General features: G+C 38.7%; 1 protein-coding gene and 1 long non-coding RNA gene across 3 annotated transcripts in view; one reads left to right on the top strand and one right to left on the bottom strand.

Moving 5' to 3' along the window:
• Positions 1 to 12,586, top strand: part of SCFD1 (sec1 family domain containing 1) — a 43,877-nt gene that overhangs the window by 24,884 nt on the left and 6,407 nt on the right. For both annotated transcript variants that reach the window (XM_082240149.1, XM_082240148.1), the window contains 7 exons: positions 359 to 440; positions 4,504 to 4,600; positions 6,269 to 6,339; positions 8,287 to 8,366; positions 9,557 to 9,619; positions 10,476 to 10,551; positions 11,393 to 11,446. In XM_082240149.1, the coding sequence (XP_082096275.1) occupies positions 359 to 440; positions 4,504 to 4,600; positions 6,269 to 6,339; positions 8,287 to 8,366; positions 9,557 to 9,619; positions 10,476 to 10,551; positions 11,393 to 11,446 (523 nt within the window). The remainder of the gene's footprint in view (positions 1 to 358; positions 441 to 4,503; positions 4,601 to 6,268; positions 6,340 to 8,286; positions 8,367 to 9,556; positions 9,620 to 10,475; positions 10,552 to 11,392; positions 11,447 to 12,586) is intronic.
• On the bottom strand, positions 11,561 to 12,406 carry LOC309542860. The gene is made up of 2 exons (XR_014224472.1): positions 12,139 to 12,406; positions 11,561 to 12,098 (listed from the first exon to the last, which is right to left on the bottom strand). It is a non-coding gene; the product is annotated as an uncharacterized lncRNA (long non-coding RNA).

Raw genomic sequence — 12,586 nt, 5'->3', positions numbered from 1 at the left:
GAGCAAGGTAGGGCCTAAGGCAGCCTTTCCCAGCCTGGTTCCCCCTGACCCTTTGGACTACAATTCTGTCCTTCGTGATGTCATGTCGGCTGAGGTTGATGGGAGTTGTCATCCAAAACATCTGTAGAATACCAGCCTGGAAAAGGCTGGTGGTCTAAAGTGTGTCTTGGCACAGAGAACCTAAACTTGTTTTGGATATCCATTTCCTGTATCTCAGAAGCTGCTGATTTGAGCGTACTACTGTCTCTCAAAAGTATGATCTTGTTCCCTCATATGTATATCATATTTTGGGTTGCTAAATATGGAGTTGAATTGGACTACATAGTGCGGACAGTTAGTTTGTATGTAATTTCTTCAGCTCTCTTCCAGAGCTTCTAGAAAAGAAGAGGCTCATAGATCTTCATACAAATGTGGCAACAGCTGTTCTGGAACACATAAAGGTATGGAAAATGGAGTTATTTGAGGCTCATTAATCATGAAGCTTTCTAACATACTAAATATTCTGAAATCAGTGTTCTTCTGTAAAACATTTGCAATAACTTCATTTTTGGAAAAAGGAACAAGTAAGTTAACAGCAAAAAGAACAAGAAAGATACTATCTATCACAATCAAATTAAAATGCCAGACAAAAATTAACATTTTTGCAGAGCACTTAAGCGAACCACTGAAATGATCTGCTATGCTTCCTTTGGGGAAGGGGCTATTCCTATAGCTGTGGTGCTGCCACTGATGAAGCCTTATTATGAGCAAGGGAAGGAAGCATGCACAGACACGGCGCTGTGGGTTGCGGATGCTGTGGGTTGCGAAAGTGCCTCCCACCCGGATCACGTTCGCAACCCGAGCGTCCACTGTACTGTAAAATGAAGTTTGTTTTCTCAGGACTCTGAAGGGATACATTAGTTCCATTTTGGAATCCTGGTTCTATTATTTAAAGCGGGGGTCATTCTTTGGGTGGAAAAACATAGCCAGTTTTAAAGTTCTAGCCTTCATTTTTTCATAGAGAATATAAGAATAAGAATAAGAATATCTTTATTGTCATTGCCCCCTTCGGGGACAACGAAATTACTTGACTGCTCCATAAAAACACTAATTAAACAATACAATATAATACAGCAAGGGAGATTAGATGACTTTCAAAGTCCGGGCTTCCCATTCAGGGCCGAGATCGCTCTGGAGAAGAAGCTGTTCTTAAGACGACTCGTTCTTGTCTTCATCGACCTGTATCTCCGTCCCGACGGCAAGAGCTCGAAGAGACAGTGACCAGGATGCGATGGATCTTTTACTATGTCCAGTGCCTTCCTATGGCACCTTGTGGCATAAATCTGCTCTAAGGTGGAGAGTGGGCAGCCAACAATGCTCTCTGCTGCCTTAACAACCCTGCACAACCCCATCCTGTCCTGGGCAGTACAGCTTCCGTACCACACACATAAGTCATAAGTGAGCACGCTCTCAATGGCACAGTGATAGAAGGCAAGCAGCAGTTTCTGCGGAAGATGGTTTTTCCTTAGTATTCTCAAAAAGTACAGTCTCTGCTGCGCCTTCTTCACAAGCCCCCTTGTGTTGTGTTGTCAATTTATAGGCTACATTTTTGGAATGTACAGTGTTAACAAAAATTGAAACAGCTACAGCATCTCATGTTTGATAAAAATGAATAAGAAACTTATTTTTATCTTATTCAGAAATGATCTTAGACACAAGCTAGTATTCTGCCAGATCATATTCTCATCTTACGAACAAAAAAAGAGAGGAAAAGGTTTAAGCAGAAGGCCATGCCTGTATATCATGCTGCTATTAGGAGAACAACTACACTATCAGAAATAGCTAACCCAAGCAATTTTTATCCACTGCTTTCCTTTTAAAAAGCTTATTGGTTCCTGATAATAACTTCACAAAGAATAATTTACGTCGGTTGAATTTTGAAAATTTGTGATCACCAGCTGCCTAATCTATGTAACCTAAAACAATACCATGGATGAATACCCACCTTCAGCAATGCACCTAATTAGTGTAATTTTAATTGAAAGAATTTTTATTATTTACGCACTATTTCCCCTCCTCTGGATTTGACAGCAATATCACTTTTTTCTGCAGTGTTTGACATGGAACATTTTATGAAAGCTTTGAGTTCTGAATAATAGTGCAGTATTTCCATAGAATTTGATTGAAGTCAAATGTGCAGTGGGTGACGTTGAGTCCTTATTTGATGCCTTATTTGTCACCTTTTTTTCTGGTAAAGTGGTGGCAGGTCATTGACAGCAGCATTTTACACTGGACTTCGATCAAATTCCAAGGCAGGATGTGGTTTGGAAATAATTGCATGGTTGACTATCTCCCACTTCCAAGGCACAGAAATCTGATGTCCTTTCTGAAGTGGATGCTTTTGACACTGCAGAGGTAGAATAAATTATTAGTGTGTCCCCTTTCTGTCTCAAGATGGGAGATTATTAAAGAAAAATAAAAGACAGATCTATCATCGAACTCAGGGCAGTCCAACTTTTCATACCAAGTGGGCCTCAAGAGCACTTAAGCATGGAACCTGCGGGCCTTGTCGTGCCAAGGGGGAGGAGAAGGCCAAAATTTGACCTCCCCTCCCCTAGCCCTCATGCTGCCTTCCCAAAGCTGGAGGCACTGGGCGTTGGGAAGGAGGCACAAGGCTCTGATGGTAAAAACCCTTTACTATAAAGTATTTGGATTAGACTATGTCTTAAGACTGCACATATATGTGCACGCATGCACACACACACATACCTTTTGACGTCAGTGTAGTTTAGAGAAGAGTAATTGGGCACAGAGTTGCAGTTAAAGATTTACAAAGACTTATTTAAAGGGTGTTACTTCGTACAGTGTAGTATTACCTGATCTGATCATTTGTACTTTATCTGAGAAGTAATTTTAAAATCATACTATGTGTAATAGTGGTATTTTTAGATTCAGTTTGCAGCTGCTTTCCACATTGCGTTAGATCATTTTCGAAGGCACAGCAAGAGGAACTGTGAGATTAATCACCAACTCATGGAACCTGGCAGTTTTTTGGCATATTTCAGTGTTGAGCAAAATTCTGGAAAGAACACACCAGTATTTCTCAGGATGGATTAGCAAATATTTATTGGTAAAGCTTAGAAGAAAAGAAACCTTGTTTTAGGTTAATTGTTTAAGCTGTTAGGAGTTTGGCAACTAATAATCATAGCCAAAATAGGGTTTGTTTTGTTTTGTTTTTAAAAAGGCTGTCATTTTATTGGAAACATTCTTATACTGCTGTTCTGGGCACCTTTGCACATATTTCTTTCCCACTAGTTTCAGTGAGAGTTAAGCATAAGTAGTGGGTACATGGTTGAAGTCTCGGTGTATAGTATTTCCTTATTTTAATCTAATTGTGGTTCTGATTTCTGTTGAATTTTTTCATAGATTTATAGTATTTCCAAAAACAATAATGTAGATATGTGACTTTTTCTACAAGTTTATTTTAAGATCTAATAGAACAAATAGTTTGACAGAAGGATTGTAGCTATTGGACAAATACTACTCTAGCATCATAGAATATGTGACTGTACTTAAAGACCTGAAATGTTTGCAGAACAATTAGCACCTTCCCCTGTACGGTGGCCCTCAAGTACTTTTTTGCTTTACAGAGGGCTAAGGCCCTTATAGAAAGTCATTTTGTTTGTCTGCCTCTTGCATAGCACTAAACTCTGGGCTACCTTTTTTACAGCTGCCACACACTCAACCAACATCTTCATCAAGCTATCCACTCTGACCCCAAGATCTCGTTTTGGTCAGTCACCGCCAATTCAGGCCTCATAAAAGTACATACAAAGCCTCAAAATGCATCATTTTGCACTTGTTTACACCATGGGTAGGCAAACTAATGCCCGGGGGCCGGATCCAACCTAATCCCCTTTTAAATCCGGCCTTCGGACGGTTCGGGAATCAGCATGTTTTTACATGAGTAGAATGTGTCCTTTTATTTAAAATGTATCTCTGGGTTATTTGTGGGGCCTGCCTGGTGTTTTTACATGAGTAGAATGTGTGTACTACTATAGCAAAGACCCCAGAGCACAGTCTAAAGGCACAAAGTATAGCAACCTTGCTGAAGATGAGCACATTTGAATCTGATAAGTGCTTGGTTTTGAGACTACCTGGGTACTTCATGTATGCTGCTTTGAGTTTAATGGAAGAAAGGTGACATATAAATTTTATATAAATACAGGTCTTAAGACAGGTTTGAATGCTACTTTCTCGCTTCTGATCATGGGAAGAAGAGAATGACCAAACTAACATATTGTGTGGTTATTTGAATGTTGGCTCCCCTTATTCAAACTTTTTTTCTCCCACGGTGGGAAGGAGTATACAAATATGATTCTGAGACCTGCTTCCAATCTCTAATCATAGGTTATCCCAGGTTGAGGGAAATCACCATATGAACAGTTTCATATATTAAAAGTAGCTAATCAAATCTACTGCAGTAATATTCTAACAACAAATTTGTTTTTATTTAATTTAAAGACACGGAAACTAGATTTGTATTTTGAATATGAAGAAAAAATCATGAGCAAGTCCACCTTGGATAAATCACTTTTGGACATGATTTCTGATCCTGATGGTAAGTAAAAAAAATAAAAATTTACAATAAAGTTTCTTTCGGTTCATTAACATTCTGAGAATTGTCGCCATTTAAGCAAGCTCATGCTGTTAAAGACTTTCTGCCTGGGAACTTGAAATTCCACTGCCGGTCGGATATCCTATCATACACAATATATCACTGTATGAAATTGTTTGGTATGTTTATTCTTTAAAAGTCTTAGCTTTTAAAATTTGGCAAGTATAATGGTTCTAGGGCTTGCTCGTGCGTAAATCGGCGCCACACCTGGCTGGGTAGCCTGAGTGAACCTTTCCTGTCCGGACAGCCACTCGCCTGTGGCTGTCTCATTCGCTGGCAGAATCCGTCAGTGGGCGTTTCTTGAACTTCTTCCAGCACAGAAGTTCTTTGACGCCTAGTCTCCGCCTAGTCTCCCTGCGCAGGGAGGGTGTGGGCAGCGGAGGGCCAGTGCTCTCCCCGCTGGTCCCCGGCAAAGAGCCATGGAGCCACCTCGCGGATTCCCCCATCTGCCCCCCTTCTCCATTGGTGCTACGCTGATTTCCTTCCCCAGAAGATGTGCTGCTTCTCTCCCTTCCGGGACGCTCTCCGAAATCCCTCTGGAGCCCTCCCTCTCCCCCTGGCTCCGATGGCAGTTCGCTGACAGCAAGTCTTCTAAAGTTTGCACATTCAGCTTACAAACTAAAGTCAAAGGGTAGGCCTCAGGAACTCCTGGTCCAATTGCTTCAGCAAGTAGAGGATGCTAGCCAGGGCTATAAAGAACCCCAGCTAGCTCAGCATCTTACCCCCAGTAACAAAGCATCAAGCCAAGGTAACAGGCGAGTTCGGCTGCAGGGTGAGAAGGCTAGGGCAGACTACTTTGCCCTTCTCCTTTGTGAACTAACAAATTCTAAGCTCCCTAGAAAACTAATTCAATAGGCTACAAAAACAGGTTGAAAGACAACAGGGATGAGCGATATCCAGTGTATTGTACAGAATGTCACACGTATTACTATCTGCCTGCTGGACAGAAGTGGTGGGTGTATCCTCAATTGATGGATACACTGAGCTCCTGGCCCTCAGGCAACAAGTACCTTTCCTTGAGGCCAAGTAGGCTGACTTGGAACAACTGATGGAAAAGTCCTTCAGAGATGTGATAGCTGTGTCACACTCCCAGAGTGATAGCTTTGTCTTGACAAATCCTCCTCCTCTGATGGCAACTTCCCATACTTCAGGGTTAATATCATGCTTCATGAGTACTCTTTTTATTTTTTATTATAATTTTTTATTGGTTTTAAAAATAATTTTATACACATTTAATATAACCATTTCAAGCATTCTTTTGAGCCTTCGGACCTTCTTTTCTCTCTCCATGTATTCCATGTTTAAGATTAAATTTGCAGCATCTTTTACCATTATCCATCTGTTATACTACCATAATTATCCTAAATCATTCCACATTACAAGTGTCATTGCATCCCTGCTAAAGATTTTAACTGTTTACAGTACTCTTTTTTTAAAAAAAGGCTGCTTATTTAGTTGTATATAAAACTTTTGTTGTATGTTACTAAACTTAGTTCACTTCATTGAAAGTTTTACTTCCTGCCTATGATATTGTATACCAAATTGCTTTTAATTACACAGATTATTATTATTAAGAGAGAGAAAATTAATTCAGAACTTTTCTTTCCTCAGCGGGAACTGCAGAGGACAAGATGCGACTGTTTCTTATATATTACATAAGTTGTGTACAGTGTCCTTCTGAGGTATGGATTTTTTATGAAACGGTCACACAATTTCATTAGGAATCCTTCCCAGTGTTTTGCTCTTACTTGGTAGTATGCTGTGGCACTGGCTGTAGACAGAGCATAGAAAATGCATGCCTGAGTCAGGTTGACAGACACATGTTCTTCTAGAGTTTAAAAGTAGGAGATTTACAAGTAATCTGCTATTTTCACTCCAATACTATGTGCAGGCATTGTTTCACCACTTGCCTCTGTGGGCACAAAGAAACAGAGCAACTTCAGTGTGTTAAGTGTAAAATTCTTGTCCATAGATGCCCTGTCCTGAAAAGTAAAGGTAGGCAACGTTGAGGATCTCAAGAAAGCGTTTTATACCACTAAGAAAGAACTCTATAAAAGTTTACTGCTTGGCAATGCAGCCCTAAACATGTTTACTCATATGGTCTTTCTAGCTTCCCCAGCCGCCACACTTGAAGCTAAATTCTGAAATGTTGCCAAATATTTGGTCACAACTAACCAAATTTGTGAGGAGCTTTGGTGTGTTTTCTTGAAATAAAGAAATATGTATTTGGCAGTGACAGGAAATTGGAAGCATTTATTGTATTTTTTAATAATTCTAGATCACTTCCTATAAATATATTATTAGGACAGCTTAAATAGCTTAAAATGCAATAAGTCAATTAGGATAATTATTATTTGAGGTGACTAAAGATAATCTGTATTAAAAATACATATTATTTTTCTATTTCCACATGGCCAAGGAGTCTCTGGATTTGCATTCGTCATGAAACATACCCTGTAATACAGCAAGGGAAGGGTGTAGCTTTTTTAACGCTAGCCTTTCTAAAGTGTATTTCATAGGAGCTGACTGACACACACAGTGAGATCAGGTGCTTCAGCCTGCAGGTGGAGAATCCTTCCTTGAATGCTTGCTCGTGTTAAAAAAAATATTCTGCACAAAGAAGAGTAACATGTAGGACTCCTCTTTTATGCTAACTTGGATCTTATTTAATATGCATTTTTTATTTTAAATTTGAAAATGCAGTCAGTTTGCATACAAGTCATTGAAGCATGAGACTCCTTAAACAGCTGATTGCTTGATTAGCCTGGGACAAGGTCTGAGGGGGCAAGTAAAATAGATGAAATTTTGCTGCTTCCTGCCAGGTATGGGGAACTTTTTACTGGAAATGCAAACTAGTCTCGCTTCTTACCTGTTATATGAACATTGGACTACATTGCAGGTCTGCTGTATGCTGTGCTATCTCAGCACAGTCCTCCAGCCTGCAGTAGGGGTCTAATGCCACTAGACAACGCTGCAGAAATGTTGTAAACCACTCAGAACCTGACCTGTGGTATTCAGTCTGAGCTACATTGCAGAACGTTAATAAACCATTCTCTCTGAACTCCTTAGGATTTTTCCCCTGCAGTCTGTAGATATTTCCCATCTATATGGGTGCTGCTGCTTTGGCTACATAATGGCAGGGAGTCACCCCTGAAATTTGAAAGCAGAATATAATCTATAGTACAGAGAGTACCATGCATTGATTTTTCATGTAATGAATTGTGGAATATATTTCTAAAAACTTACATTGGCTTATGTTTCTCAAAGATTGTAAGGTGACAATATGATAGTGGCCCAGTTCATATGTCACTTTTAAACCATAGTTAAGAAGCTTAACCATAGGTTCAAGTGATGCGTAAAAGAAGGCAATGATTGCTTTTGTTCATTTATTTCAACACCCTTCTTAATTTGCACCTTCATAGCAATCATGCATGATTTGTTCTGAATGAAATGTTAATATGTCTGCATATATCCAGTGCTTTTTGTATTCATGATTGTTTAGAAGATAATGAGGATTTTCTGTGCCCTGAAGTAAAAGTGTTAGATTTATTATTAGCAAATAATGGTGGCAGTTTACTGCTAAATTTAGAAGACATGTAACACATCTCAAATCTCCTGTTTGATTCTAGGCAGATCTGGAACAATACAAAAAAGCGTTGACAGATGCAGGGTGTAATCTTAGTCCCTTAAACTACATTAAACAATGGAAGTAAGTTATTTTTGTTTTCATAAAGCAATGAAATTATATATTGCAAAAACTTAGAGAGACCTGGAGTTGCAAGAAAATGTCTACTGTCTGGCTACTGGGCACTTCATCCTGTCCCTCTTTCCCCTCAAACAATTCAACAAAAAGTGCATTAGATACTACCATGCACACTAAAAACTTATTCTGCTTCAAAATATAGTGCCTCAGATTCTCACAATTGTGGAGCAGCAGTCAGAGTCAGCATCTGCAGTCATACATTGTTCAGTACCATAGTCACATCTCTAGGGGAAAAGGGTCTTCATAGTGATTACAGAAATTTTAAAGTATTAGAATATAACATTTCCAAACCAAACTGGCCTAAGACTTTTATAGGTTCAGGATGATAGCCAGTGTAATAAATAAGATTATTACAATTCTTTCTGAAAAATACCTTTTTTCTTTTCTTTTTAAGCTATTCCCTCCTGTCCCCTTTGACCCCTTTGACTTTGAACATGTATTGCAATTATTTGTTCTGCTTTGAACACAGAATTTTCTCTATAATACTTTCCAAACGGTTTATTTTTGTGAATTGTGAAGCTGAAGTATTTGGGAGGTAGTAAAGTAGGAGACAGGGACGCGGGTGGCGCTGTGGGTAAAAGCCTCAGCGCCTAGGGCTTGCCGATCGAAAGGTCGGCGGTTCGAATCCCCGCGGCGGGGTGCGCTCCCGCTGCTCGGTCCCAGCGCCTGCCAACCTAGCAGTTCGAAAGCACCCTCGGGTGCAAGTAGATAAATAGGTACCGCTTACCAGCGGGCAGGTAAACGGCGTTCCGTGTGCTGCGCTGGCTCGCCAGATGCAGCTTTGTCACGCTGGCCACGTGACCTGGAAGTGTCTCCGGACAGCGCTGGCCCCCGGCCTCTTGAGTGAGATGGGCGCACAAACCCCAGAGTCTGTCAAGACTGGCCCGTTCGGGCAGGGGTACCTTTACCTTTACCTTTACCTTAAAGTAGGAGACAGGTGTTATTTGTAGTATGTGCTTATTAATTATTAGTCATGTTGCCTTTCTAATGTGAAGTAAAGAGCAGTTTCATCCTCAAATGCCTAGAAATGCTAGATTTTCAAACTTAATGCTTCTTTCATGGTATAATTGGTAGATTTAGTAGTGTTCTGATGAAAATAAATTAAGTGTGCAGATATTAACCTACTTATTTCACAGAGCTTTTGCCAAGATGGCTTCAGCTCCAACTACGTATGGAAACAGTGCAGCCAAGTCTCTGGGGTAAGTTTCAAAGTACATTTTGTTACTGCTACTTGAAAAGCCTTGCCTTTTTACTGGGAACAAGTTGAGTGCTGCCTCTGATCGCTTCTGCCTGTGAGGTTTAACTTCTCTTAGGTTATTTATTTATTTATTTATTTATTTAATTTACTGCCCTGTGCTTTTGGTTCCAAAGGACTCCCAAAGTGGTTTACTATTAGAACAACAAAGAGTGAAACAAAATTCAATTAATATTATGTAGCAATGAAATTGTATAATATATGTAAAAGCAACAGAAAAAAATAAATTCAAAAGCAGATTCGTAGTAGCAGTAATAGTAATATTGGTATGCAGTATTGCAGTATTGGTATGAATTGATATGCAGAAGCTTTGCTGAAGATTCAGGATTTCACTGCTTGGCAGTTTCCCACCAGCAACCCTCGCTCTACTCTCTAGAGGCTGTTTCAATACAGAGCTTCCCAAGCATTACATTGGTTAAAGTAGATGCAAAATTTATTTTCCATACAAAAAACAAAACAAAAAAACAACTAATAGTCTGATTGTGTATATCCTAAGGGAATAGAAGAAAAGTGTGGTAAAATATTTCACACGCAGGTTTTTTCCTATTAATTTTATTTTTTGTTTTAAAAATTCAGTTAAATAAAATTAAAAAATGAACAAAGAAACAAAAGGTGCATTAAAAAATAAATGATATTCAGATAAATCGGAAACAGAACAAAAGGGAGTGGTGGCAGTTCTTCATATCTTTGATGCTTAATTTCTGTTTCTTAACTTCATATGGTATAGTTCACCATAATAATAAATTTTTTAACACCTGAAAGTGCACAAAATCATGCTCGATGTGCTCTTTATGTTTTAGCCTTTTCTCACGTGTCATGAATACAGGATCCCAGTTTGTGATGGAAGGAGTCAAGAATTTCGTGCTAAAGCAACAGGTGTGTTTAACAATGTAGATTCTATGTTGACGAACATTAAGCATGTTCATATTCTAGTATTTGAAACCAATGATATTTCACAGTATAACTAGAAAGCATGGGTTAGATTTCTTGGACTGCCAACAAGAAACTTTAAAGAAAAGGGCAAGCTGTTTCTTAAGTTGCATGCAGCTCTTTGGCATTCAGTAGTTCATATGGGACACCTAGAATTTTAAAGAAATTGATAAGCGATACAAGAATAATCTACTACAGTTCCAGAATATCTCTGAAGACTTGTCTGTTCCCATCAGTCTCCATGCTACTACCTATTATTATATCTCCTCTTTCTTGACTGTTTCTCAAGGAAGGAGGGTGGCAGATGAGTTAGGACCCAGTGAGAGCTTTGAAAGGGAAAAAAAACCAGATGCTTTAAGACAAGCTGCAGGCTAACTGATTGAAGCTGCTTTTCCCAATATTGAGGCTCAAAGTTCAGTGGCTACTAACTTGGGCGCAGTTCCGTCAGTCTTAATATCCAGACCGCCTGTGTGCTGTTCCACCTGGTATGTCCATCGCTATTCCATCAGGGTGAAGGATGGGTAATGACCAAATAAATAAATAAATGCAATATCTGAATCACCTCTTTTTTTCTTTTTTACCCTGGGAACAAATACTCAGATAGTGTGTGCTTATTTTACTATGGCAGAGGCATATATAGCAGGCCAACTGTATTCGTTTTAAAATGAGGAAGGGCTCCAATAGCAATGTGAAAAGTGATCCAATTGTGTCTGTGCCTGTTTCTTTCCTAAGCTATATTGAACAACAATTTCTGCAATTTACTTGAATTAAGTACTCTCTTCTATAGAATCTTCCTGTCACCCGCATTTTAGACAACCTTATGGAGATGAAGTCCAATCCTGTAAGTACAGCAAACAAGCTTGCACATTAGATTTTATTTATAAAGTCCCTTTACCCTGGCCTTTGAAACCTGAGGTCTGTTTTCCAGATCCACCCTATACCTGTGTCTAATTTGTTAACTGTTTTTAATACTGAATTGTAAATTGTTGTAACCCACTCTGGGTTCTGCTAGTGAAGGGTGTGCATTAAATTTAATAATTTTTTAAAAATACTGATATACACAATTTTGGTGCCATGAACTACTACTAATTTTAACATTATAGGAAGAAATTGTGTTTCATATCGTATCTGTAAATCTGCATGTACCACTTTACAGTTTAACAGAATGATGAAGCTAACCAAAACATAAAACTTCAACAAGTATTTCAGTATCATCTCATTACCTTTCCTTATTTGTGTGGGTGTAGATATACACACAAATATGCCACCAAGGTGGTAAATACTATAGAAAAACCAACATCTGTGAGGTTGTATCATGAAAAACAGCTCCTAAACACAACTGAGGGCACATATTTTGGTGGCCTATGAGATGAATCTCTATGAGATAATTCCATTCAGAAGTTTTTGTACGTTGGTATGCACAAGAATAAACTAAATTTCTGAAAATTGTTGTGGATTCATTTGGGAGGTTTTTTTAATTCTACAGATATAATCTAGAAAATATAGCCTAGTGAGAGTTATTTCTTCTTCAACCTCCTTGATAAAAGTAACTGCAAAAGTAGAGACAGAAAAACTGGTGCTATTTGCCAATAAAAATATTGAGTGTCTTTGAGGGAGGGAAAAAACCTTCATATCATAATGATGTCAACAGTAAAAAAAAAAAAATCATGCCTCATGTTTTCTAAAAACAAACTTATTTTGCTTTAATAGTACTAGTAAATCATGGGCTGGAATAAATTTGACTGGTGCATCATTTCAACATTCATTGCCATTTTTGAAAAGAAAGCAGGCAATCTTGGTTACTTTAGATTAATATATTAATCTTTATTAATATATTAATCTTTAGATTAATATATTGCTTCAGAGCTAGAACATATTACGCAAGTAGTATCTTTTGAAAAGTTTGGGAGTTGTGAATTTCCCATGAGCCACCTCTTCTCCTCACCCACCAGCTGGTAGCAGCTAACATAGGTATTTTACC

Source organism: Podarcis vaucheri, assembly GCF_965113315.1.
Source record: "Podarcis vaucheri genome assembly, chromosome: 1".
Classification (NCBI taxonomy): domain Eukaryota; kingdom Metazoa; phylum Chordata; class Lepidosauria; order Squamata; family Lacertidae; genus Podarcis; species Podarcis vaucheri.
The sequence above is the reverse complement of the archived record's forward strand: the minus strand, read 5'-3'. Positions and strand labels throughout refer to the sequence as shown.